Source organism: Anolis carolinensis, chromosome 1 (genome assembly GCF_035594765.1).
Source record: "Anolis carolinensis isolate JA03-04 chromosome 1, rAnoCar3.1.pri, whole genome shotgun sequence".
Taxonomy (NCBI): domain Eukaryota; kingdom Metazoa; phylum Chordata; class Lepidosauria; order Squamata; family Dactyloidae; genus Anolis; species Anolis carolinensis.
Genome location: NC_085841.1, coordinates 125,292,409 through 125,320,295, shown reverse-complemented (window position 1 = coordinate 125,320,295; position 27,887 = coordinate 125,292,409). Strand labels below are relative to the sequence as shown.

The 27,887-nt window shown below is 39.7% G+C and overlaps 1 protein-coding gene across 5 annotated transcripts in view; it reads left to right on the top strand.

Annotated features, from left to right (window-relative positions):
* adgrb3 (adhesion G protein-coupled receptor B3) overlaps positions 1-27,887 on the top strand; it is a 678,053-nt gene that overhangs the window by 219,876 nt on the left and 430,290 nt on the right. For 4 of the 5 annotated variants that reach the window (XM_062969068.1, XM_062969070.1, XM_062969067.1 and 1 more), the window contains one exon: positions 19,447-19,557. The exons of the other annotated variant lie outside the window; for it this stretch is intronic. In XM_062969068.1, coding sequence (XP_062825138.1) covers positions 19,447-19,557 — 111 coding nt within the window. The remainder of the gene's footprint in view (positions 1-19,446; positions 19,558-27,887) is intronic. 5 annotated transcript variants of the gene reach the window in all.

The following is a 27,887-nucleotide window of genomic DNA, read 5'->3' as shown; positions in this document are numbered from 1 at the left end:
TGGATAGCAACAGTATTACTGTCAATTATTCAATAAGATTGTCTCTGTGTATTTAGCTACTAGGGACCTTGTCAGATGGTGTAAATTCAGCATCCTAGGATGTTTTCACGCTGTCTAGAGGATGGAGCCCTATGCCAGAACTCACACAACGGGGTTGTGTGAGTTCTGGTGAAGGCCCCCACCCCAATTGGGGTGAAAAACATTGTTGGAGGCTTTCTGTATAGTGCTGGCTCCAAAGAGCCTGCGTGAGGCCTTTCCACGAGATTGACCTTTTCCTTATATAATGTGGAAAGCATCACAGAGAGGGAGCTGTGCATTGGGTGACAGATTCAGCCCACTGCACCCTCTTTCCTCTCAGATGCCAGGTGAACTGGAGTGATTCACCTGGTCTTTGTGATGAGAGTATAGGTTGGGCTTTGGAATTGAGCATGCTTCACCTTGAATAAACAATCCTCATCAAATTGTGACCCATTGCAGAATCAGGATGTGGATGGACCCAAATAAAGCAAAGCAGTATAAGGAGAACGGTTCTCATATTTAGATTTAAATACATGTTAGTGCAGTGGCCATCTTGCAAAGTAAAAATAGTAAAAAGGAAATAATTTAGTGGAAAAGTGAAATATACAGAAAATACAGTAGAGTCTCACTTATCCAAGGTAAACGGGCCGGCAGAATGTTGGATAAGCGAATATGTTGGATAATGAGAGATTAAGGAAAAGACTATTAAACATTAAATTAGGTTATGATTTCATAAATTAAGCATCAAAACATCATGTTATACAACAAATTTGACAGAAAAAGTAGTTAAATACACAGTAATGCTGTGTAGTAATTACTGTATTTACGAATTTAACACCAAAATATCATGATGTATTGAAAACATTGACTACAAAAATGCGTTGGATAATCCAGAACATTGGATAAGTGAGTGTTGGATAAGTGAGACTCTACTGTATAAAGGAGGATAAAGTCTTGCAAGGCCATGGCTATATTTACCATTTTAAAAGGAGCATTAGGAGGAGCAGTCTGTTAAATTCCATTCCTAACCTCTGCTATCAACTAAAAATTAGGAAACCATCCTAATATAATTCAAGATTATTTTTTATTAGAAAGTAAGAGGGTGCATTAATTGGATCTAAGTCACCAGAAATACCTTTATATGAAAAGATAATGGAAGCATTGGACCATAGCTAGAATAATAAAGGGCATCTTAACAATTTGTGGATCTTCTAAAATGTTTATGATACTGTGAACTTGTTTTATAGTAGGATTAGGGACCCTCCAAATGTCAGATTTCAGTGCCCACCAGTCCCAGTTAGTCTGGCCAATGGTGAGTCATCAATTGAGTTTCCGCTCAGCAATATCTAAAGGTCCTACTGTAGATTAAACAAAAGTTACTAGCTAGTTGGATTTAGATTTTGATATTGTTAAAGGTGATCTCAGCAACCAGTGGAGCTTATTGATAGCTTAACTCCTAACTATTTCACCATAAGTTTAAATCCTTCAAATAAGACCATATCTGCCTATATTTATCTTGACCTGTCCTAACTATACTGGTTACTTTTAGGTGCGCTGCATTAAAATTCCTACCATCCCCAACCAGCATGGTTAGTAGAATTGGCAGTAATGAGCAGTGTACTTCAATATAAATGAAAGACAACAACTTGGAAAAGGATGGTGTGAACAGTTGTGTCTTGAACTCTTACACAAATTTATCTGGAAGTAACTCTATTGAGTCCAGTGGGGTGTGCTTTGTTATGAGGGTTGAACTGTGATAGTATAATCCTGTTCATGCTTATTTTTAAAAAGAAAGTCCACTGTATTCAGTGGGTCTTACTCCTATGTGTGTTTTATATTGAAGCCTTAGAATTTCAGACAGAAACAGCAACAGGTAAAGCTATATTCCCTGAGGAGTGCATTGCTCTCCTTTTGAGCATGGCATCTTGTCTATCACATGCAGATACAAAATTCTACCCAATTGTTTTTAAAGTTATAGCTTTTCCATTTCTACTATGATTGAGCAGTACAAGCTATGCAAAATGCCCTTTCTAACCCGGTTGAAGCTGAGGGCAGAAAGGAATTTGCCACCTACTCCGCAGAAGAGGCTGGTGAAAGTAGTCCCAGAGGAGACTGCTTTCAGGGAGGGCAGAGCTATAGAGGGCAATCCACCCTCCTCTTCAGTTCTTAATGGTGACCCAACCCTCCCACCGCTTAACAGTATAACTGAAGTGGTCACCACCGAGGGGGGGGGGGATTTCACCCCCTACTTTATAGGGTGGGGTTTTCCCCTACTCTTTACAGATTTTGCAGGGCAAATTGGGAGGTAGGGGCTGTTAAATAGGCATACCTGAAAACACCAAGGGAATTGATTTTGATGAACAACTAAGGCACCCATCTGGAGTGTAGGCCAGGAGCTGCAACCCTCCTCTATGTTGTAAATGAAGAAGGAGAGGGTGAAAGCAAATAGCCTAGGAATAGGAGAATATGACATCAATAATTCTGGGAACAGAATTTTAACTTTATTCTTATATCCCACCACCATCTGTCACAAAGGCCAAGGGATTCAGGGTGGTTTACATGGGGACCAAGCCCAACAGAAATCAAATATAGCACAAATTAAAAATATTACATATCAATAATTGAAACAATAAAACAACAACAGAAATCATAAAAACATAAGTACAACAATAACCGTCAATGCCAAGTTCATGGTCAAGTTCATTATGCATTATAGATTTTCATATTTTTACATTGATTTTAAAATAAATTTAAAATAGATTTCAAAATCTATAGAGTTAATTAGGTAACATTAATAAAAATTGCCCATTCATGTGTGTTGCCTCTTCATTTGCGGAGGTTGTGCGGCAAATAGCATGAAGTCTGATCATTGATCACAACAGAATTCAACAAGGTACAAGATCATATTGCAGTGCAAGATTTACTGACTAGTGTACATGAACTGTTTATTCTGCAGTATGTAAAATATAATTAATTGGGCTTAATTCATACCCTGCTGCATATGTCTGATAAAAGCAGCATGTAGATTGTAGATGCCATCCCCATGAAGTTACAATTTAGGCAAATGTAATTAGGGTAGCTTTCATCAACCTGTCATCCTACAGATGTGTCACACTAAAAAAACTGCATTGTTATGTAGATTAGGAATCTGACACATCTGAAGGGTATTGTTTCAAGGAAGATGGGATTGGAAGGCAATGTAACTTACAGGGGTGTTTCCGCAAATGCTCATAAAGATACTTTAGATTTAAGTTCACTTGAAACTCTACTAATTATTTCTGTGTATTACTGCTGGGTGGAAATGGCATGCTAACTGAAAGTGGACATCAGTTCTTTCCTTCCTTTAAAGTTGATATGATTTATGTAGACATATGGGTGGGGGACATAATATTTGTCTATGGCAAATGACTATTTGGAGAAAATAGGTAAAGGTAAAGGTTTCTCCTGACGTTAAGTCCAGTCGTGTCCGACTCTGGGGGTTGGTGCTCATCTCCATTTCTAAGCCGAATAGCCGGTGTTGTCCGTAGACACCTCCAAGGTCATGTGGCCGGCATGACTGCATGGAATGCCGTTACCTTCCCACCGGAGCGGTACCTATTGATCTACTCACATTTGCATGTTTTCGAATTGCTAAGTTGGCAGAAGCTGGAGCTAATAGTGGGCGCTCACTCCGCTCCCCGGATTTGAACCTGGGACCTTTCGGTCTGCAAGTTCAGCAGCTCAGCGCTTTAACATACTGAGCCACCGGAGGGTCAGAAAACAGGAAGATACAAAATAAGTGAGAAGAAGAATTCAAATGCTTACTAGGTGCAGCATATGTAACAATCCAAAACATTCAGAAATATAAAAAGGAGATTATATATACTGTATAAACAACAGCTACCAATTAGCTCTAATTAATCAACTTAAAAGAAATTAGTCTAGCACTTAGAAATATATACATTCTGTCAGTGGGGAACTAAGCATTTGTTATAACTATCTGTGTATACTCAGAGGTTCTATGGGGCTAATTCCTAGTTAGGAATGCAGTATGTAGGATTACAGAGTCAGTGAAATAAATTGACTCTATGTGTAGCTTGGCTGGACGAGCAAAGTAGAATTCCAAAACTGAAAAATGACCACTGCCACCCGCCCCAACAAGAAAACTGCTAACTGAATGTATAAAATTGTGTAACCCTATCCATCTAAAGTAACTTAATTTGGAAAAATACTGTAAAAATGGGAACCAATGTGCCCTGTGCTAACATTCAGCCTGCTTGTGTGTCCTGTCCTGTTTACATTAAATCTTCTCAATGGAAACTGCATAGGCAGCACTGCAGTAATTAAATTCATTGCAGATAAGAGGGGTTTAAACAGAGCCGGTCCTAGGTATTTTTCAAGTGTAGGCAAACAGAATTTTGGCACACCCCCCCCCAAACCAATCACTGAAAAATAAAAGCGTTGGATAAGCGAAAATGTTGGTTAATAAGGAGGGATTAAGGAAAAGCCTATTAAACATCAAATTACATTAAGATTTTACAAATTAAGTACCAAAACATCATGTTTTACAACAAATCAACAGAAAAAGCAGTTCAATACATGTTAATGTTATGTAGGAATTACTATATTTGCGAATTTAGCACCAAACATTGAACAGGGATATTGGGCAGTGTAGATAACCCAGATAGCCCCCGGTATTAAAAAAAACTCCAAAATCAGGACAATAAATAAAGAACAACACTCTGAAAATAGGAGAAAGCCAGACAGTAAACAATCAGGGACAGCTAACACCTCCCAAAAAAAGGTTCTCCCAGGCAAGAAGAAGCCAGGCCTTGAAGCCATAGGGCCATTAAATGCTAATCAAGGTGTTTAATTAGAGTTCTTTTTCCCACCCTGGACCTTCTACAGATATATAAACCCCACTTACCTCACAATCTCTGAAAGCCCCAAAGGCGGCCCCGGCGCGGGCACCTGGGCGGCCCCAGCGTGGGCACTCGGGCAGGCCCGGCGCTTCAGTGAGCGCTGGGCCACCCGGTGCTCGCTGGAGCGCTGGGCAGAAGGGGAAGGCTTCGCCAGGAAGGCCTCGCCAGGAAGGCGTTTGGCGGCTTCTCTGCTCTGCAAAGCCCCAAACGCCTTCCTGGCGAGAAGGAACCTTTGGCTTTGCGGAGCAGAAAAGGGCTTTGCGGAGCAGAAAAGCGCCACTTCTCTGCTCCCCAAAGCAGCGACCTCGGCTCCTTTCTTGCGGAGGGAAGCGCGGCGAAAGAGGCAGGCCGCAGGAGACAGGAGTTGTCTCGATGGTGCCCCCAACAAGATGGCGCCACAGGCAACTGCCTAGTTGACCTGGTGGTTGAACCGCCTCTGGGTTTTAATTATAGCTGCCAGACACTTATTAGCTAGAATGAGGGTGCATCTACACTGTAGAATTAATGCAGTTTGATACCACTTTAACTTCCATCACTCAATACTATGGAACCATGAGAGTGGTAGTTTTATAAGGTCTTTAGACTTCTATGAGAAATAGTACTGGTGACTCATCAAACCTCAAATTACAGATTTCATTTCATTGAGCCATGGTAGTTAAAGTGCTGTCAGACTATATTAATTCTACAGTGTAGATGCACTCCGGGTGAACCAGATATTTGTTGCTCATGGACCATAGACTGCAGACCGCCATATCAGCAAACAGCACTTACTCTAGTCAAAGTTAAGTAGGCTCCAAGCCTTACCTAACTAAATAAAGAACGGTCTCTGCTGGGTTATCCAGCAGTGTGGATCCTCTGCATATTTATATAATGCAACTAGTTCAGAGTTGCACTTGAATTTTCCAACCCGTTGGGATCTAATTTCTTTTATGCTTTGCCTTTACTCCTCTAATAGTTCTCATGGAAATTAGAATACTGAAAATCCCTTATGTCTTCTTCTTGTGCAGACCATATTCCTAAAATGCTGATTTCCAAAATCAGAACAAGAGACAATAAATTATGCTACAAGGAACTGTAAAAGAGAGAAATGCTAAGAACTAACAATAGATTGAGAAGTTCCTTTTCTCAATAACAAAGCTATAACAAATGCATGATTTATAACTTACTCATCTAACTATTTGATGACCAACCATGAAACAATGACACCAGGCACAGATACACTGAATTAAACAAGGACCAATTTATTGGTATAGCGTCTTTCAGTTGTGCCTGGGCATGACTAAAGAAATGGGGGGAGCAAATTGATATGGGTCTAGCTAAGACCAAACAGTCTTTTTAAAAGAAATAACTAAACTTATCTGTATCCATTATTTCTGAATAATGAAGAAATTATTTTACAAAATTACAAATGTAACAACTGTCTAGTTGAGGGTGGTCAACTGTAACTCCAGCTAACTAACTTTCAGCAATGCTAGATATTAGGCTTGAGCAATCCATGAAAAAATTGATTCTAAACTCACTTCAAAAGTAGGGGGCGCTAGCGTTTTGTTTCTGATGTCATTTCTGAATTTTGCCTTCAAAAATTTTGAAATTTAACGAAAATTCGTTAATTTAAAAAGTAATTCATTAATGGTGGACGTGCATGCACAGTGGCCAAAAAAAACAGCACCGGGGGGACTTTACAGGACTCTCCCGCCCTCATTTTTTGAGCTATCTTCTTCAAACTTGGTACAGTGGTAGAACACATTTATCACTGATAGCTCACCAAAATTCAGAAAGTTTCCCTTATCCTCTGATTTTTGGCGAATTTTCATAGCTTTTATAATAAACAATTTTTTAATAATTGCAGAAATCTGTTTCTGGTTTGAAAGTCTTATTTCCTGTTTCATTGGGTTGTCTTTACTTTGAAAGTCATTGTTCTACTTCAGAAACTTTGTTTTTGTGGCTGAAACTTTGTTAAATTGGTGGACTCAGGAAACCATAATGTGTTCCATGTCACTTGCACAAAGACAAAGTTCAGGCAGTGTCATAGATTTTGCCTTGTTTCTATGACAGAACCAATTAGGAAATGACATTTATCACCCAGGAACAGAAATCATAGTACACCATCAAATCATTCCATCAGCCTCTGAATAAGGAAATCAGTTCCTGGTTTGAAAGTGCTATTTCCTGTTTCATTGGCTTTTCTGGGGCTGAGAGTGTGTGACTTGCCCAAGTGGGTGGCTGAGTGGGGAATTAAGCCACAATCGGAGTCCAACACTCAAACCTCTCTCTCCCTCCCTCTCTTCCTCCCCCCCTCTCTCTCTAAACTTTTCATACCTTCCAAGAATTCACATACCGTATGAAGGTCAAGATGGTCAGAGGAGGGCAACTAAAATGATCTAGGGTCTGGAGAACAAGCTCTATGAGGAGCGGCTTAAAGAACTGGGCATGTTTAGCCTGCAGAAGAGAAGGCTGAGAGGAGACATGATGTATAAATATGTGGGGGGAAGTCATAGAGAGGAGGGAGCAAGCTTGTTTTCTGCTGCCCTGCAGCAGACGCAATGGAACAATGGCTTCAAACTACAGGAAAGGAGATTTCACCTGAACATTAGGAAGAACTTCCTCACTGTGAGCTGTTCAGCTGTGGAACTCTCTGCCCCGGACTGTGGTGGAGGCTCCTTCTTTGGAGGCTTTTAAGCAGAGGCTGGATGGCCATCTGTTGGGGGGTGCTTTGAATGCGATTTCCTGCTTCTTGGCAGAATGGGGTTGGACTGGATGGCCCACAAGGTCTCTTCCAACTTTACTGTTCAATGACTCTATGATTCTAAGTGAGGACAAAAGGGGGTGGGGAATGTTAAGAGGAGAGAGGGCCTGAGACACCTGGGAAATGTAGTTTTAAAGCGGGCATCGTACTATTGGAGAAACGCATTCAGCCCAATGCTTTTATAAATGGTGAAAATTCAGAGGCTTCGTTCTCCTGCTTTTTTAAAGCTATTGAGATGAAATTTGCCAGAATGGAAGCAAAAATTAACCACTCTTTGCCTATCAAGTTTCATAATGTTTGACCCATCCACTGATTTTTGGGGAATTTTGAAACAACATTTTTTAAAAAATGCTAGCAGAACGATGGCCTTGCCTCTCTTTCTCTCATCCTTTCACTCTGATTGGCTGAGAGGCATGCCGACATGGCTTCTCCTCTCAGAGGGGCTACAGCTACATACGAAGACATCAGAAACAGATTAAAAAAATGTACTTTTTGATTCAAATTCGTAATATTTGGAAGGCAGTGAGCAGATGTTTCAAAAATCACTTCAAAAGTGCTTTCGAACCGAATTTTAAACAAATGGACTAACGAAAAATTTGCTCAACCCTATTAGATATGTCTGAGACACTGATGTACTATGATATCACAGATTTTTAAAGCAATTAATCCTAGACATGTGGGTTGTCAGAGCCACTGCAAAGAAGTTTGACATTTCCTTAGCCATGATCCAGATGGAAATTCTCCTTCGTGACAAATGGTGGCTGACTTAGGTGATCCCTTGTAGCTCAAGGATGATGGTCATCCAGGTGTAGTGTCTTGGTGGTGGATGTGTAGGTGGCTGTGGAGACCTATTCTTGACCCGCATGTTCTTCCGCAGTGAAGACATCAGTTTCTAGACAGAAGGCTGTCCCGGTCAGAGTTGGCTTGACGTGCCTTCCTCTTGGCAAGTTTCTCCTTTAAGCCCTCCATTCATGCCTCTTCGAATTCTGCAGCACTGTTGGTAACAGCTGGCGTTCAATTAGAGCACTTAAGGTCCAAGGCTTCCTAGTTCTCGATGTTTATGCCACAGTTTTTAAGGTTGGTTTTGAGCCCATCTTTAAATCTCTTTTTCCGTCATTACGTTTCCCATTCTTGAGTGGGGAGTAGAGTAACTGCTTTCGGAGACGGTGATCGGGCATTCAGACAACATGGCCAGTCCAGCGGAGTTGATGGCATAGGAGCATCGCTTCAATGCTGGTGGTCTTTTCTTTTTCCAGCACACTGACATTTGTTCGCCTGTCTTCCCAAGAGATTTGCAGGATTTTTCAGAGGCAACGCTAATGGAATCTTTCCAGGAGTTGAGTGTGATGTCTGTAGACAGTCCATGTTTCACAGGCGTATAACATGGTGGCGTCGTCGTCGTCTCACTCGTTCCGTCGTTTTCGACTCTTCGTGACCTCATGGACCAGTCCACACCAGAACTCCCTGTCGGCTGTCACCATCCCCATTTCCTTCAAGGTTGAGCCAGTCACTTTAAGGATACCGTCCATCCATCTCGCCCTTGGTCGTCCTCTCTTCCTTTTTCCTTCCATTTTCCCCAGCATCATGATCTTCTCCAAGCTTTCCTGTCTTCTCATGATCTGGCCAAAATACTTCAACTTTTCCTCTAATATCCTTCCCTCCAGTGAGCAGTCGGGCATTATTTCCTGGAGGATGGACTGGTTGGATCTTCTTGGGGTCCAAGGCACTCTCAGGATTTTCCTCCAGCACCAAAGTTCAAAAGCGTCTATCTTCTTTCGCTCAGCCTTCCTTATGGTCCAGCTCTCGCATCCATAGGTTACTATGGGGAATACCATTGCTTTCACTATGCGGACCTTTGTTGCCAGTGTGATGTCTCTGCTTTTCAGTATTTTATCGAGGTTGGCCATTGCTCTCCTCCCAAGAAGTAGACGTCTTCTGATTTCCTGGCTGCAGTCTGCATCTGCAGTGATCTTTGCACCTAGAAATATAAAGTCTGTCACTGCCTCCACGTTTTCTCCTTCTATTTGCCAGTTGTCAATCGGTCTGGTTGCCACGATCTTTGTTTTCTTGATGTTTAACTGCAGCCCGGCTTTTGCACTTTCTTCTTTCCCCTTCGTGATAAGGCTCCTCAGCTCTTCCTCACTTTCAGCCATCAGGCATCCCACCATTAATGTAGATATCTGCCATTTTGTTTATCATAAATAAACTTCTAACATTTGTCATGAATGTCAATATAACAATTGGAACTCAAATTTGACTTTCCTGCGTAATATTAGAAAACAAGTTTGTTCACAATGCCAGTGGGAAATAGTGAACATTTGTTACAGTCGTAATAGCAGGAGCAACAACAAAAGAAGATGATGAATTTATATTCTTCTGAATTAGATTTGGGACCCAACACATAACCATTCAGCAGTAACAGCAGCCTCACTATGAAGCAGGAAAATATAACAAGAGATTGCCAAGACTAAAGTCTTCCATGTGTGCTGAGGTTAAAGCTTTTCAGGTGTGTCTGGTAAGATTTTAACCAGAGAGTTCCATACTGTTCAAGTGTCCCAATTTGGCAAGGAAAAGCCCTGATTGTTTTAGCTACTCTTTAAAACAACACAAACAAAACCATACATTTCTAATTAAGGTTTTCCCATGACATTAAGTCTGGTTGAGTCCAACTCTGGGGGTTGGTGCTCATCTCCATTTTTAAGCTGAAGAGCCGGCGTTGTCCATAGATGCATCCAAGGTCATGCAACTGGCATGACTTCATGGAGTGCTGTTACCTTCCCGCTGGAGCGGTATCTATTGATCTACGCACATTTGCATGTTTTCGAACTGCTAGGTTGGCAGAAGCTGGGGCTAACAGTGGGAGCTCTATCATGTATTTTTTTTTTTAAAAAAAAGAAAATATAAAAATTGCGGGGGGGGGGGGGTTGAAGATTGAGTAGGATGCAAGGTAGAATGAAGAAACCTTTCTAAAATAATAGATTAGTGGGATTACAGTAATATTTTCATTGCATGCCTTTGAAGTGGGAGGTGGAAAGTCCATTTTAACCTTTTATTATTTGATTACTGTTTTAGTGGGGGAAGCTGATTTAATGTGATATATAAGTCATATATAGGGAAATTGCTGTCCTCAAAAACTGTATAAAAAATAGGTATGAGAAAATTCTTGATTTGTCTCTAATTTCGGATTAAAATCGTTTTGTTCTCACCTTTTGATCCGCTATCCTACACGTGGTATCACGGTGCATCAAACATTGTAATATGAAGCAACGTTGGCCCTCTCTCGGAATGGCTCTTAATATGTATTTTTTTTTCTCAAAAAAATTTTTTAATATATTTTTAAAAATATTTTTGATACTGCAACCTATCTTGAATGGGAGCGCAGCCCAGCCTAACATGGCTGCTGCTCCCCGACCAATCAGGGGAGTGCATGTGGACTCAAAGGTGGGGGCAAATATCTTCTGTGTGTCCATGTAGCACTCCTCTATAAAAGCCTGTGTTGGTGCTGGCCAGAGCTATTTGGGGGTTGGCAAGCGCACGAGACGGATGGCTTGGGCTGGGAAGCAGTCAGAGAAGGCGAGAGCAAGGGGAAGCGAAGCTGCAAGCAAGCTAATAGAAGGGAGAGCAGAGCGAGAGGGTGGCTTCTTGGACTGGGAAGCGGACAAGGAAGAGCAGAGCAAGGGCAAGCCAAGCTAATAGAAGGGAGAGCAGAGCATTCGGTTATGTCTTGGGTGCTGCACTGCTGGATAAGGGAGTAGGCTTGAAGGGAGGTTATTGTCAAGGTTGGCTGTGCCAGGGTCTAGCTCGCTGTGGAGCTGCTGGCCCGTCAGTGTTCTTTTTGCAAAAATATTTTAAAAGGAACATATGGTTCTCCAAGTTGTATAGCTTTTCCTTCTTCAAACAGTGATCCATTTCCAAGCCAAGGGATTTGGGTTATCAAATCTGGTAGCGCTTTGCAAGAACCACTATAGATTTACAGTGTTCTTTTTGCAAAAATATCAAAAAAGGAACATATAGTTTTCTGAGTTACATAGCTTTGCCTTCTTCAAACAGTGATCCATTTCCAATGCAAGTGACTTAGCAACTCTGGTAGCGCTTTGGAAGAACCACTTTAGATTTCCAGTGTTCTTTAGGCAAAAATATCAAAAAAGGAACATATAGTTTTCCAAGTTACATATACTGCTGCTTTAGCCTTCTTTGAAAAGTGATCCATTTCCAATCCAAGGGATTAGGGTTGGCAAATCTGAGAGCACATAGCGAGCACAACTACACATTTCGAGTTGTTTTTTTAAAATAACATATTAAAAAGGAATATATAGTTCTCCAAGTTACATGTGCACTGCACACTGGTATAGCCTTGCCTTCTTCAAACACTGATCCATTTCTATTCCAAGGGATTTCAGTTAGCACATCTGCGAGCCCATTGCAATGAAGCGTTCATGGGGATGTGGGTCATCCCATAAGAGTTCGGGCTGAGCCATTGCCGCAGGCCGAGGAACGAGGGGTGGCACTTGGCAGGAAACAAAGGGGGGCTCCCGAAGGCAGCCCCATGCAAATTGAAAATGTGCAAGGTCGGGGTTCGGGTGGATCGCCAGCGGAAATGTGTCCCCTCCAAAATCGAATCCAGTCAACTGTGGCAGAGGATGCCACTGATGTCTCAGAACTTGGTCGTGTCATTGTCCTTGCGCCAGACATAGTGGTTAAGAAAGAAATTGATAGGCTACCACTAACTCTTTCATCGTCAGATGATGGGGAGGAAGATGACCATGCCAGTAGTGCCGTTCGCCCAGAGGATGTTCTGTTGCAAACAACTCCTTCCTCCCCGTGCCCTGTGAGCATCCCACAAAGGCCACAGGGGGCACCACCATTGGGAAGGCTGAAGTCTTTCCTCTGGGACCATTTCACGGTCCATTCCCAATGTGCGTCTTTGGCTCTGTGCAGGCACTGCGGGACAAACATTAGCAGAGGTAAAGACCTGAGGCATTTGTCCACCACTGGCTTACGGGTCCACATGAAGAGAGATCATCCATCTATTCCCTTGGGTGGAGAATCCCTTAGCCCCGCAAGCAGTAGTATATATAAGTCTTTCAATGAAGGAAAAAAGGGTTTCTTTCATGTATCAGCAATGAAAATTCGCCTAAAATGAGGGGGTAAAGGAAATGTTCTGCCATTTGGTGAGCTGGCAGGGTAGAATGTGTTCTCCCACTATACCAAATTTGATCAGGATTGCTCAAAAAATGAGGGCGGGAGAACCCTGTAAAAGTTCCCCCGTTCTTTTTTTTACGCGATTACACATGCGCGTCCGCCATTAACGAAATATTTAGAGCATTACGAAATTTCAGAAATATCAGAATTTTTTTTGGGGAAAAATCGGAAATACTTTCTAATAAGAAGCGCCGGCACCCCCTACTATAGAAGCAAGTTTAGAACCATTTTTTTCATTGATCGCTCATGCCTAATAAAAAGTAATAAATATATAGATTAAAAATAACCCAGTTTCTCTCTCCTTGTTCCATTTTCCTCCTTTGTCCTCAGCTTACTCCTTTTGTACAAACTGAGTCCAAAGGGAAAAAGTAATTTAACTTGGAGGAGGTAGGGTAGGTGTAATCTTGCCATTCATTGTAAAATTGGGCAAAACTAACCACTGCAGCCTTTCTATCCTTCCTTGTTAATAATATTTGCTTTACCAGCTTCCAATGTTGCTTGACCACATGTGTCTCAGTTTGATTTGTAAAGTGTTGGAAGGTATATCACTCTGCTCCTTCTTTGAGACAATAGATCACACCTGTCTTTTATAGCCCTTCTAATAAACCAAAGCTTACTCTCCAACAGCTATGCTTGGCAGAAAAGCTACTGAAAGCCACATATACAGTATCTCCTGTATTTCATCTTCATGCTAAGGAATTTTCTGGGGAGAATTACATATGGGAATGTATAGCCAAAGATTTACTTTGCACGTTTGCAATCAAGGCTATTCAGAAAAAGCAGGAATGAGCAGTGATGTGTTCTGACAATTCTATTCCGTCAGTAGGTTTAATTTAGCAAAGCAGATCCTAAATCACTGGGGCTCTCTGAATTGCCATCTTTCCTTTGGCCTTTATTAGGTCATTTAATCTTCGGATTCTGTTTTCACTGAGGCTGCACTCAGGAGAATATTCTACTGATATTTTTTTGGATTTGATTTGCTGGAACAGAACATGGAAACGTCAAGGCGGGGGAGGGAGATAGAGATAAAGAGAGAGAGAAGCTAGATTTTTCTCTTTTTTTACTGCAGCTGTTTGCAGTTTAAGTGAAGGCACATCCTGCCATCTAGTGATGAAACCAAATTATACCAGCCAGATGTGAGTGTGATGGAAACACCGTTTGAGATAGAAATGATGGGGGGCAGGGGAAACAGCACTATATGAAGCAATTAGAAATTATATTGAATACTACACACTGTCTCTTTGGAAATATAGATAAAGTTATTGAGTTTAGTTATCTTGAAAGGAAGGCTATCAATAGATGCTTAACAACTTCTATCATGTTAGAAGTGATAGTATAATGTCTGATTATTTGTAGATTTTACGGACAGGCCATGGTGTATTTTAACTGCATTTTAATGACATAGTTTTCAGATATGTCCTGTTATTTATATATTTCATCAAGGAAAGTATTTTTGAGATGAGATATACCACAGTGCATTGATTTATTATCTTAAGATATTCACTAAAATATTTAAATCTAGCCCTATATTAAAGGCCATCAGGGCAATTTATCTCTCTCTCACACACACACATTTAAGGTGATAAAATGTATGCAAGCAACCAATATTGGTCCATAGTCTGGAGACCTACATAATTTCATTCGCATTCACGACAAGGACCCCTGCTCTTCATAATTAACAGTAATCACCCCTTTGAGAAAACTGACATCAATCTATCTATCATCTGTTTGTTTATTTATTATTTTGGCATTTCTAATTTCTAAACATTTCAGCCCAAATCCAGCTCTCTCTGCTAACTGACTGACTGCACACACTGCAGTCAAAAGGTTTGAGAAGAGTGTACCATTTTGCGATAGCCATATATACTCATGTACAAGTCAACCTCATGTATATGTTGAGGGCAAGTTCGAGGATCAAATTTATGGATTTTGATGTTACCCATGGATAAACTGAGGGACATTATGCAGAAATGGGAAAACACCAATGCTGCCTTAAAGGACCAGCTTTCCCTGGAGGGCTGCTGCCATTTTCCCACCCAGTCATTCAAAAAGGCCAGAAGCGGTGCTTTTGCACAGGGAGCAGAAGGAACCAGTGCTTTTTAGGTTCTTCCAGAATGAGCTAAGCTCTTGCTTTTTGCCACTCTACTCAGAGGAGATAAAGGGTACAAGTCTACTCAGTGTTGATTTTTTAACTAAAATTTCTATACTTACACATGAGTATCTACTATCTGGGGTAATTATTAGCATCTTGAGTCTCACTTGATGTTGAAACGTAGACAGGACATTTGAGCTTTGAATTATCAGAATGCTACAGATAAAGCCTTAGTGGCCATTTCCTTTATTAAGGCATGGGGCATGTGACCACTTGTGATATGTGGCCCAACATAGCCTGCAATTTGGGATGTCAAAAATACTTATATTTTCTCATTTTAACAAATACTGTGATATGTCCAGACATCTCATGCCTTGCCTGTTGTAAGGAGGTATACACAGCTACAATTTGGCCATCTAGAGTAAAATTTTTGCCTTTTGGTGATCAAGCTTTATTGCATTGTTTACTACAGGTATGCTTCTGCAACAAAACACTAAATGTTTGGGTTTCTCCAGTTCCACCAAGCTTCTTTATCAACAACAACAACAAACTTTATTTATCTCCCACGGGGACTCGGGGTGGTTTACACATGGTAAACACTCAATACCAACATGCATCATACAAGATACAACAATCCAATAGTAATAACAACAAATTAAACATAATAAAAAAATTTAAAGCAATGTAAACATTTGATATAAAAAGCAATTTCAGATTCCTCCATTGGGTGACTCTACAACCAATGGGTATAATTTCCGGATCGGACAAGACAGCTATGAGCTAGAGTAGGGCTCACGCAGTAAAAATAGCATAAAGCCAGGAGTAAAGTTTGACTGATAGCAAGGAACATAGGCCAAGATTACACCACTTCAAATCTACTGCGTAGCTATACGGGTAAAATTAGTAAAAACAAGCACCATGACAAAATCGAAGGAAGTGGATAAAGTGCAGAATAGGAATCATATAATGGCCAGGATGGTGTCTAGGGATTCAGGTTAGTCACTTCCAAAAGCCTATTGAAACCACCAAGTTTCCATATAATGGCTAAGGCGGCATCTAGAGCTTCAGGTTAGTCACTTCCAAAAGCCTGTTGAAACCACCAAGTTTTCAGATCCCTACAGAAAGATGATGGGGCTTGTCTTATCTCTTTGGGGAGGGCATTCCAAAGGTGGAGGGCCACCACTGAAAATGCCCTCTCCCTCATCCCCTCCAATCGTATCTGAGATGGCGGTGGGATTGAGAGGAGGGCCTCACCAGAGGATCTAAGGGTCCGCACTGGGACATAGGGGGAGATGCAAATGCGAAGATAGGCGAGGCCCAAACCGTTTAGGGATTTTACATGGTTCTACATGAATACAATATTCCAAGGAAAATTTGGAGTGCCAATTTGGTGTTGCTAGATGCCCTCTCTTGCCACCCCCTCCTGTTTTCATCATAGTGGAGATGACCTGGTGCAAAATAGCTAATGGTTGTGATATTGGCTAAAGTGATATTAGCTGGAGTGGCAGTGTGGTGCAAGAAAGGGGAGGAGTCCCTTCCTTCTCCAGTTGCCCTTCTGTGCCAGCTGTCATCCTGCTTTTCCCATGTATCTCACAGCAGGATTGAACCCTGATTGAACCCATGTTTCTACCACTGATTCCATGTTCTGGGTTTGCTGCCTGCATAAAACTTATAAATCTGGGGAGGAGAGTTCTGTCCAACACCTGACAGGTCTGAAGTGGTTTCTAGCAGGACTACTGTCAGACATCAATTTTAGTAGGTACTTTGTGAGACCCAAAAATGGAGAGGAGGGGCTCTCTCAAAGCTGGAACCTCCTGCCTCTCTTCTTTGCTCTTGTTGCTTGTTAGCCTACCCTCGTCAAGCAAGCAAGCAACAAGTGGAGGGAGAAAAAGAATGGTAATCTCTTTACTTATTGAGTCAGAGAGGACAGGCAGGTGTTGACCATAGTGGTAGGGAGAGTGTGGCCATACTTGGAACCACTGAGAACATTTTTTCAATGCTCTTCCTTATACAAACATGAAACCAGTTCTGACTGGGAAGTTGTACGTGACTTTGCAAGTTCAGTATTTGTTTGAGGTATCTATATTTGATTGGAGTTTGCCAAAGTTATCTTTTTGACTAGTAGCACCCAGAACCCTCCCTGTTATGTCACCACTGGCCATGCAGATTCTAGAAACTCGAATCTGAAAGAGTAACTTCCAATGACTCTGCACATGCAATATTAATATAATTTCACCTTTTTTACATTAGTTCATAATAAATGATATTACAATAGCAGCAAGAACCACAGAATAGTCCCATTTTAACACCATAAAACAAGCAGAGGTGGAGGTGAGATTCATTTTTCTTTTCAATGACCCCCCTCTTTTTTCCTTATACATGAATTGTTTTGAAGAGGGTCAGAAAATTAAACAGTTCAATAATGTAATTGTGTATTCTTAGTGTGTTTGAATTCATATAGAATTCATCCAGAAACTCATAAACATATTTTACTAATTAGATTTTTTGAGAGATGCACAATATATAGATATTTTAAACAAGGTTTTTCAGAAAAATTAAAAACCACATACTATTTACTAAAGGAATAATCACTGAAAATTATGCAATTTAGGGAAAATAAAACCTGTCAAATATTAAAAGAGAAAGAGACCAAAATTTGATAGATATCTGGGAGTGACAAGTGCACCATATATACTTACATGTAGGTTGACTTCATGTATAAATCAAGGCAAATTTTAGGGACAAAATTATAGATTTTGATACTCATGAATGAGCAATGCATCAATGGCAGTTCAGGGTATTAGCTGCTTCTTATCGCCACTGCCATTCCCCCACCTGGGCATTCAAAAAGGCCAGAAGCAATGTCACAGCAGAGAGTATAGAGGATGGATTTAGCTGTCACCTTTCACCACTATAACCAGTGAAGGGCAATGGTTCCTTTTTTGTTAAGAGTTAAGGTCCCGTGCTTACACTGACATGGATAAGTCAAGTCAGGATTTTTTAGTTGAGTTTTGACTAGAAAATTCTAGGTTTATACATGAGTACATAGAGTAGATTCAAAGTCAGCCTCTACTTATTCAGCTGGGGGTGGGTTGTGGGTTGGATTGCACTAACATGATCTATCACCAAAAAGTGTAGATTATATGTACATCTACTCCAACTTGATTATAGAATGGCATGCCAACACTAGTGTCTAGGGTTTGGAATTTTTTTTTACAATTTTTTATATTCTGCCTAGAAAAACAACTTTTCTTAAAATTCTTGAGTGACTGTGCTTATCACAGCATGGAGACTCTTGGTTTTACTGCTGGCACCTACCTATTTTAACTGAATAGAACCGAGCCACAAGCCCTAAAGTGCCGTTCCTCTACATAACAAGTCCTGCAGCATTTTGATGGACAAAAATCTGAAAAATAAAACTGGAAAATTACCCTAATATGTGAACTAGGAGCTTGAGAATGGGTCAGGGGTGATTGCTAACTCAATGTGAGTTTTCACATGATGACTGTGGTCTTTAATAGTCCTGCATATTCCCGAGCTCAAGGCCTACATGTATGTCACCTAAGGCATCCATTAGCAGAGCATGTGATTGGCATCCTGATGTGAATTTTGATGGCATATCTGCCTCCATGATTGAAACAATATCACACACTGTCATGGTGCATTACTGTAGGTGATGGGGCACCCAGTCGTAAGCCTAGCAAATCTTAGGCTCATGCTGTGAGAGGTTAAGTGATTTGCCAAAGGCGATAGAGAAAATTATCACCAGAGCTGTGTTTTATTTTAAATAGCATCTCATGCATTCCCACATGGGAGTTTTTAGCATAGATTTTCTCTATTAAAATCAAAGGCGAGTTCTGTTTTAGAATCAACAGCAGTAAAAAGCCCAGGGCCTTCCACACGCTTTGTAACTGAGTTTTCGGAAGCCATGAAAGTTACAGACACAGCTGCTGTTGTATCCAGCTTATCATTCTGCAATTTATGGACACTTCGTTTTGTGGCATTGGCACTGTTCTCATGAAAGCCTGCTTGCCAGTCCATCAGCCTGAAAGATGAGCAGAACAGAACTATTGATCTCCAAGGGATACGCTAGGTTCTGTCATAAAACAACAACACTAAACTCAATGGCAGAAGTTTTCTGGTGTGGTTTGCACTGATTTAAAATATTCTGAATACAATGTCTCCCATTTAAATAACTGATTTTTGTCCCACAGCTGATTTTTAATGTGTCACAATACTGAAATGTTTATATTTTAAAAATATTTTTAAACAAGTTTCTGGTTTAAGTCTCTTTCCAGATACAAATTTAAGATTCTATTTTTTTTAACTAGCCAAGCAAATTAAGTCGATGTTAAAATGCCATGCTCTGAAGTTTTATCAGTGCCCTCTTCAGGTATTTTTTGACAAAACATATTGCATGAGATAGTATGTAAACTTTTGAGAAATGTCTACACACAAGCTTTCATAAACCTTTATTCTGTCTTTAGAATTTGGAATGATGGGAGATCATACAATTAAAAGTCAGCGACCTCGATCTGTTCATGAGAAAAGGGTCCCTCAGGAACAAGCTGATGCTGCTAAATTTATGGCACAAACTGGTAATACATTAGTTACATTTTTCTACTTACTGTGTTTAATTTTAGCAAAGCCACTGCATGTCTCCATAATCTTTTGCTGCATATTTGTCAGTTTTCTAAGCTGATACTTTTTAAAGGCCATTTCTTCTTATTATTTTTTTCACCACCAGTTATAGTCCATAAATAAAGTAGCTGAGAATTAGACAGATTGTATTTTTTATTTAAAAATAGAAAAGCCAACTAATACTTCCTTTAATCTTTAAATTAATATTGTAAAGAAAGCCATCAAACAAATCACACAAATATATTTAGAAACAAATTCAATGTAACATATGTTACATTAGCAAGCCACTTTCAGAAATAGATATTCAGAAAAGAAATCCATTGTTGAGAATTTCTACAGATAAATAAGGGTAAAAATGGCACACTCCAGGACCACCTCTGGATTCCTCAGGAGTACCATCGACTCCCCGCCCTCTTTGTTTGCCACAACTGGCAAGACAGTAATGAAGGGCGGGTGTTTAGGACGATGGGACATGCTAGCAGTTATCTTTGGTTGGGTGTGGGGAAGCTGGCCTATCAAAATCCACCCCTCCTCAAAGTAGCTGGTCTGTGAAGCTAGTTATTAAACAAGGAAATAGAACATCTGAAGTCTAATCTCAGCCTTATTCATGGATCAGGTACATTAATAACTATGTGGTCTTAACATGCATGCATCTGGCATTTAATACCATTAGGTTGCATTCCTATACACATTGCTTGGGAGTAAGTCTCATTGAACTATTGTAAACATATATGTATATATGTGTATTTCCTGTTGCCTTTAATGCTGTTAATTTTAATTGACAATTAATATCCTATTGAAGAAAAGTAAAACAATGTTTTATCATCTGAAATACTGTATTTCTTCCATTCTAAGATACGCTTTCCCCCATATAAACACCTCTAAATGTGGGGTGCATCTTTGAATCACAGTGTGTGTGTGTGTGTGTGTGTGTGTGTGTGGTAATGAAATTAGTGCATGTCTTACAATTGATGGCATCTTAGAATCGAAGAAAGATGGTATATATTTTGATGCAGATTGGCTCCTTCAATAATGCCTAGGTTATTCCATTTTCGTTAAACCAGAGAATCTGCACTTAATGCACAATGCTTTGTTTTTACTCTAACAAGTGTCACTGCATTCCATGGGATTTGCTTCCTGGAAATTGCATAAGATTTGCCTCCCTAATCCAAATGGAGAGAATTCACACAGCAAATGAAAACTCAATTCCAGTGCTCATTGGATGTGCATTTGCACATTGATGTGCCTTGGGGTGCTAGCATTCAGTGCATCTTTCTTTCCTACTCCCAGTGTGTATATGGCTGTACTCTTCCATTCCACTGCAGTGCAGATCGGAGTTTACATCTGCAGCAGCTGCTGTAGGCTGTGCACACATTATTGCTCATGACTATATTTTAATCAGCAGCCAATAATTTTATCAAAGCACCAAGTGCACAAAAGCTCCACATATTGGCCACTAAATGTTAGAAATGTATGAAAATCACACAGGGACTCAAATGCTTTTCAAGCAGTTTGATGCAATTTTATAAATTTAGAAGAAACTTACTCCCCAGAATTTCTTCTTGGTCTAGGATTGCAATCCTTAAACTACTTCTTTCAGAGTACATCTGTGCAAGTGAGCTTATTCATGAGCAGGTACAGTTGGCAGTGTGCCTATTGCTTTCCAGCTAAAGCCACATACTTCCAGCCATTTATTCCTTGATGTACCATGAAATGAATATAATGGTGGGACAAATGTATAAAGAATACAGTCTAAGATTAATATTGCTCTCTTAACAAAACTTTTTCATAGCATTTACCTAATTTAATATTAATATGCTTTCATCCAGTTCCAAGGAACAAGTGTTTCATCAGCTTTCAAATTTTAGCCAACACATTTTAAATCATATGTTAGCTTCCCCAACCCATATCCTTTGCCATGTAATTGCTTAATATTTTCAGTAGCATCTTATATTTAAATATGTCTATGATGGATGACAAAAGTTTAAAAATATCAAGCAACACTTTACAGCAGTAGTGTCTAACCTTTGGTCCTCCAGGAGTTTGGGACTCCTAACTTCCAGAAGTCTTAGCCAGGTTGTCCAGTGGTCAGGAATTTTGGGAACTGAGGTCCAAACCACCTGGAGGACCAAAGGTTGGACACTGCTGCTTTACAGGTATAATTTGGACAGTACAATGCCCTAATTCACTTTGTGTGCTGCAATGATTTTTTTTTCCTGCGCATCAAATATAGAAAACCACTGAAATCCAACATCCCTGCTTAACTGAGCTCATAAAATGAGCTATGATTTCATGTAGTCATAGCACAAGTTATCTTTCCATAGGTATATATACATTGTTAGGCTGACTTTCGTGAGATGTACAAGAGACAGTCATCTCATTCAAATTAATACATCTGGCACAAGAATCTTGTCATTAGGGACATAACATGGAAAACTGCATATGTAAAGCTTCCTTTGATGTAAAAAGATTGGATGTTTGGTTCCTCCAAATGTTACAATCCTATATTTCCCATCACCTTGAACCCAACCATTGGGTGTGCTTGTCCAGCAACATCCAAGGAAGCACACATTACCTTTGTCCGGTTTAAAGAATAGGAGCTTTTCCAGGTTTGTATGTAATGTCATCAACAGAAGCAGAATTAATAATATGAAACTTCCCCATGTAATCAGCATGTTGGTATACAAGGCTCATGTTCTCAGCCCCACATGTCTGATTATTCCCTGTTTACAGGTCTGTTCCAGGAACATCATATTTTACTGAAATGACTCCCGTATTGTAGAGTATGTATATAAAAAGAGCCTCACTCTAAGAGTGATCTGTAGCTTTTAACTTGGAGATGCAACCTCAAAGATCTCTCATTAATAACTTGATACTTTTATGCTCGAATAAGACATGTTTAAGGAGGATCACTGAATTTTGGCTTAATACTGTGACACCCAGTTACCATATGATCCAGCCAAGGTTTAGCACTGTGAAAACCCATTTGATTTGAATTGGAAAGTTCAATGTGTGCTTAAAAGTGTTCTCCATAACTTACAGGGTTTAAGAGTGTTTTTCTTTGGTTGAATCAATGTTCCCCATGAAGCTGTGAATCATACTTTCAAGTTTGAACAGATCTTTAGTCACATATTTCTATTCCAGCATTACTGGCCTCTGACAATTCAGACAGAGTTATGACATTAACTACCAGCTATCTATGTACAAAACGACTATGCCACAGTCTGTTGTAGCTCTTTTAATATATTCAGGTTCATGATCAAAGAGTGCTTGAGGATCTACTTCAATGCACTGATTTTGGTCTTGAGAAAACTGCATTTTAAATGGACCTTCCCTTCAGTGTTAAAAATATGAACTTGAGGAAAACTGTGAGAGACAGTGAGAATTTAAATACCCTCCACCCTGACCCTAGAATGTGTTTTCCAAAATTCCGATTTCTGTCATGTGTCTTATATCGGCTTTATCAATCAAAATCCATTTGCCGGTTGTTGAGCAAACAACATGTAGCTTGCATACTGCTAGGGTAGTTTATTTTATGAAATACTATGCTCGGCTTTTTGACATAGTTACTAATACTCACTCCATCTTTTTTCCCATCTTTGTTTTATTTTATTTGTTTTTATACTGATCATCAAGTATGTGGTTTCCTGTGCAGTTTTTTCTTTGCTTGTGGTAAAATTAATGTTGTATCAGCTTCAGTAGAATCATTAGGATCTTCTAACATGCATCATTGAGCTACCTGTAAATGTTCAGAAATTAATAACATCGATATGCAGCCTTTTGAAAATGGCATTTTGTTTCTTTGACTTGAATTTACTGAATTTTTATGGAATGGCAAATTCATAAAAGCCTAGATAATAAAATCTTGGTTGTGTGTCATGTCATAACATTATTTATGAGAAATGGCCAATTTTGTTCCAAATATATGATTTGCTTTAATGGTTATGCACTCATCTTCCCCACCTCTAAAGAGAAGAATAATCCAGAGATGTCAATGAAACTGAGAAAAGAGCAGATCTGGAAGGAGAGTATAAGTATATGTGTACGGGTATGAATTTGTGTCCACATTGGAAAAATATCAGTCAATGCAAGTTGACCACATATGTGGGGGATTCTTATTCTCCATTCATGTCCCTATTTTTAACTGCTTTATACCAGTGAAGTTAAATGCCTCAGCACAAAGTAGCTTGTGCAGTTCTCTGATGCACACCCAGAGCTTTTGCGGAAGAATAGAGCAGTAGTTCAGTTCATGAAGTCTTTGCCCTCCACTTCGAAGAGGATTTAAAAGCCTTGTAGAAGGAGGAAATCTATAGATTGCACTGTGTGACAAATATAAGCACATGTAAGGGCGAGGTGACACAACTCCTGTGCATGCTAGAACATGGTGTGATTTTGGCACATTTTGAAGCTGTCATCCTTCAGTATCTCCATGCAACTTACTTCCCTTTGAATGTATGATGGAATGGATATGGAATTAGGGGTTGGAAATATATTGCCAGTTTATTGCTAAACTAGAAAGTTGGCTGCATGGTGAAGAAAGTTGATGATCACTTCACCATGTGTCAAAGTAAGCCCACAGCTTGTTGCATGCAGAGTGTCATGTGCATTGACCGTGCAAGTACATGACTGCAGCATGATTGTGGATTTCTCTCCAACCATAAGTTATGTTTTCCTCCAAATTATCCTCTTTTTAGAGTTTTAGAGTTTTAGAATTATAATGCAGGTAAGTGTCACAAGAATTCTCAAGTTTATTTCAATCAATATGTATACTTTGGCCATCATTTCAATGTAATTACATATTTATTCGTGGCCCGACCCATTTTCTGTGCTGTGGTTAAGAACTGCACCTCTGAGAAAATAAAATGCTATATAAAAAACAACAACAACAATATTCCACATCTAATATGAACCAATAAATGCCAGCCTTAAGTGACAGTGTCTTCAACAGTTCCCGGCTCAGCTGAATCAGGGAAGGAAACAATTATTTAAACACTTCAAGTGTTCTGCGCATCTAGGCTGCAGCCTTACACCATTTTATTTGTATGAAAGTAACAATACATACTGGAAGTGTGGCAGTAGACTCAATGTATCCTTTTCAACTGAGCTTGATGATATCAAGATAGTGCTTTTGAGAAAACTTAAAATGGAATCAAAAATTGTATACACAGACATCTGCTTGCAAGGCTGGGTTTTTTTCTCCCCTCTCCCCCTACAACCCTCCTTAGCAAATTTTGATCAATTGCCTGCTACTCCACGATGGAAGCAATTCTGTCAGTGGAAAGATTTGGGAATTGTTGTAGAATCAAGGGGAGAAAATCAATGTAGAAAGCACCTCCTTGAAACTATACCCACAAAATTCACTGTGACTTACTTCTGAGTAAACATACATAGCTTCGATTTACATGATATGTAGTACATCAAACCTACTGACAAATAAACAGCCAATCAATTCTGACCTACTGATAGACAGCCATACTGAAGATTGGAATAAAAGAAATGAAATAAAATCTCCGAATTGCTCAATAAACCCCAGCTACACTGCCATATAATGCAGTTTCATAAAAAACAATAACTATGAAGTAACATGGATAAAAATCAAAACAGATTTAGAAAGATGGAATTTTTTTAACACATATTTTATGGGTCGAATTGCCATAATAAAAATGATGGGTTTACCTAAATTATTATTTCTGTTTCAATCACTACCAATAATAAGAACAGACCATTTATTCAAAATCTGGACAAAGGATATAAACAAATTCATATGGAAAAATTTAAAAAAGCCAGAATCAATATAAACCTACTAAGGGATGATACTAAACTGGGGGGGGGGGGGGGGGGGGTGTCTCGGTCTTCCAGACTTAAAATGCTACTATGAAGCATTCAATTTAATATGGATGAAAGATTGGGCTACCCTAAAACATGGGAAACTGTTAACTCTGGAAGGCCATGACCTCAGATCAGGTTGCCATGATTACATATGGTACAACAAAAGAAAAACAGAGAACAATTTTAGCAATCATTTTATAAGAGCCTCAATAATAAAAATTTGGGAAAAATATAAAGACAGATTCTATAACAAAACCCATGGATCTCGCCCATAGAAGCGAAATACAAAAGAGAGTTTAGCAAAGAGAATTGGCTGACATATCACCAATTATTAAAAAAAACCCCAATGAATTCACAATCAAAACACAAACCGAAATTAAAAAAAACACACAAACATATATCATGGTACCAATATTATCAAGTACAAGCAAGTTACAAGGAGGACACCAAAAAGGGATTCAATCAGGAAAATGGAATGTGGGACATTGTAATGCAAAAAGACACAAAATTAATAAAATTACTTCATCAACAATTATTAACCTGGGTAACAAAAAAAGAACAAATTAAGGAATGTTTGATCAAATGGGCAAAAGATGTAGGCCATAATTTAAATTTGGATCTTTGGGAAGAGATTTGGAGGGGGGGGGGGGGGAATACACGGCAGCAACTGATATTAGAGAAAACTGCATTCTGAAACTGCATTATATGGCAGTGTAGATGGAGCCCAAGGAACCCATTTGCTGGATTTGGATTTCGTGCAACAGGACTGCTGGAAATGAATGTATTTCTCCTCCCCAAAATAGCCCCACTATCCACCACAAATTCAAGGGGCCTCCGGTGGCGTAGTGGAGTAAAGCCCCGTGACTTGAAGGTTGGGTTGCTGACCTGAAGGCTGCCAGGTTCAAATCTCACCCGGGGAAAGCGCGGATGAGCTCCCTCTATCAGCTCCAACTCCATGCGGGGACATGAGAGAAGCCTCCCACAAGGATGGTAAAAACATCAAAACATCCGGGCGTCCCCTGGGCAACGTCCTTGCAGACAGCCAATTCTCTCACTCAGAAGCGACTCAAGTTGCTCCTGACACAAAAAAACAACAAAAAACCCCACAAATTCTGCGCCAAAATTAGATGAATGAGATAGGCTCTGGTGGGATCCCTTGATGAAGAAGGGATGGATAGCAAAAAATTGCCTGGAAATAAAAATAGCTTAGAACAGTGGTTCTCAACCTGGGGTCCCCAGATGTTTTTGGCCCTCAACTCCCAGAAATACTAACAGCTGGTAAACTGGCTGAGATTTCAGGGAGCTGTAAGCCAAAAACAAATGGGGACCCCAGGTTGAGAACCACTAGCTTAGAAGGACGTCCAATTCAAAAATCCTTTCCTTCCCTCCAGCTTTCTCTGTCTCTTTTTGCAGGATTCCTGAATAACATTTTGAAAAAAAGTTAGAAAGGTAGCTGGAGGCATGAAGGTTTTAGCTTGTGCCAGCCTGACTATATGCATCTCAGCCTAGCACACAAATTAATCTAATGTGCTTCCTTCAATACATATACTAGGGAGATTGCCATATTATTATTTAGTAAATACCTCATCCTTCCCACATTAAAATTTCTTAGGTTTTCAAAGATAGTCACGCTATAACAACAATAAAAGAAGTCCTATGGCCCCTGGAGCATAGATGGAATTTGTAGTACTGAAAATGTAAACTAAAACTAAACTGGTTTAACTCTAGCACCTTCTCCCAAGAATCCTGGAAATAGCAGTTTTGCAATATGTTAAAAATGCTGAAATTCTATGTTAGTGGAGAAAATCAATTATCAGTCTTTTTTTAAAAAACAAAACAAAAAACTGTTAACCCTGAAATACATTTAGTTTTCCCTTGGAAAACTGTCATTCTAAGATTCTTTCCTTAGGAGCAAATGTCAGTGGAATGAACATGGAACTAGTTTAAATTTATGGTGCTGACACTTGACCAAATGTCTTGTGACATGAATTGTATGGGCAAAAGTCAGTTTCATGTAATGAAATGGCTTCATGAAACTCATAACAACTCATGCCACAACGCTGAGTTAAAATGCCACAACAGCTCTTTGTTGCTTGAGCTATTACTCTGCTACTGATGAATGTTTAGGAGTGAGCAGATGCCCTGTCCTGTTCCATTTTATTATTGTATGTGGATTGGCTCTGTATTCCTCGTTGCCCACCTTCTGGTTTAGTTTGGAGAGTTTCTGAATCACACAGTTTGTTTCTGTTTTTCCATCCACATTTTTTTCCAATGTACCATTGTGTATGAATACACTGACATATTGATTAAAACCCCGTACCAGAAATAATACTTACACAGTTTCATGTCCACATTAAAATTTCCTAACTCTCTATCTCTGCACCATGTGATTTCATTAGTGAACATACATGCATCAGGAAATTGATATTACATGTACAAGGAAGGGTGAACTGAAAGC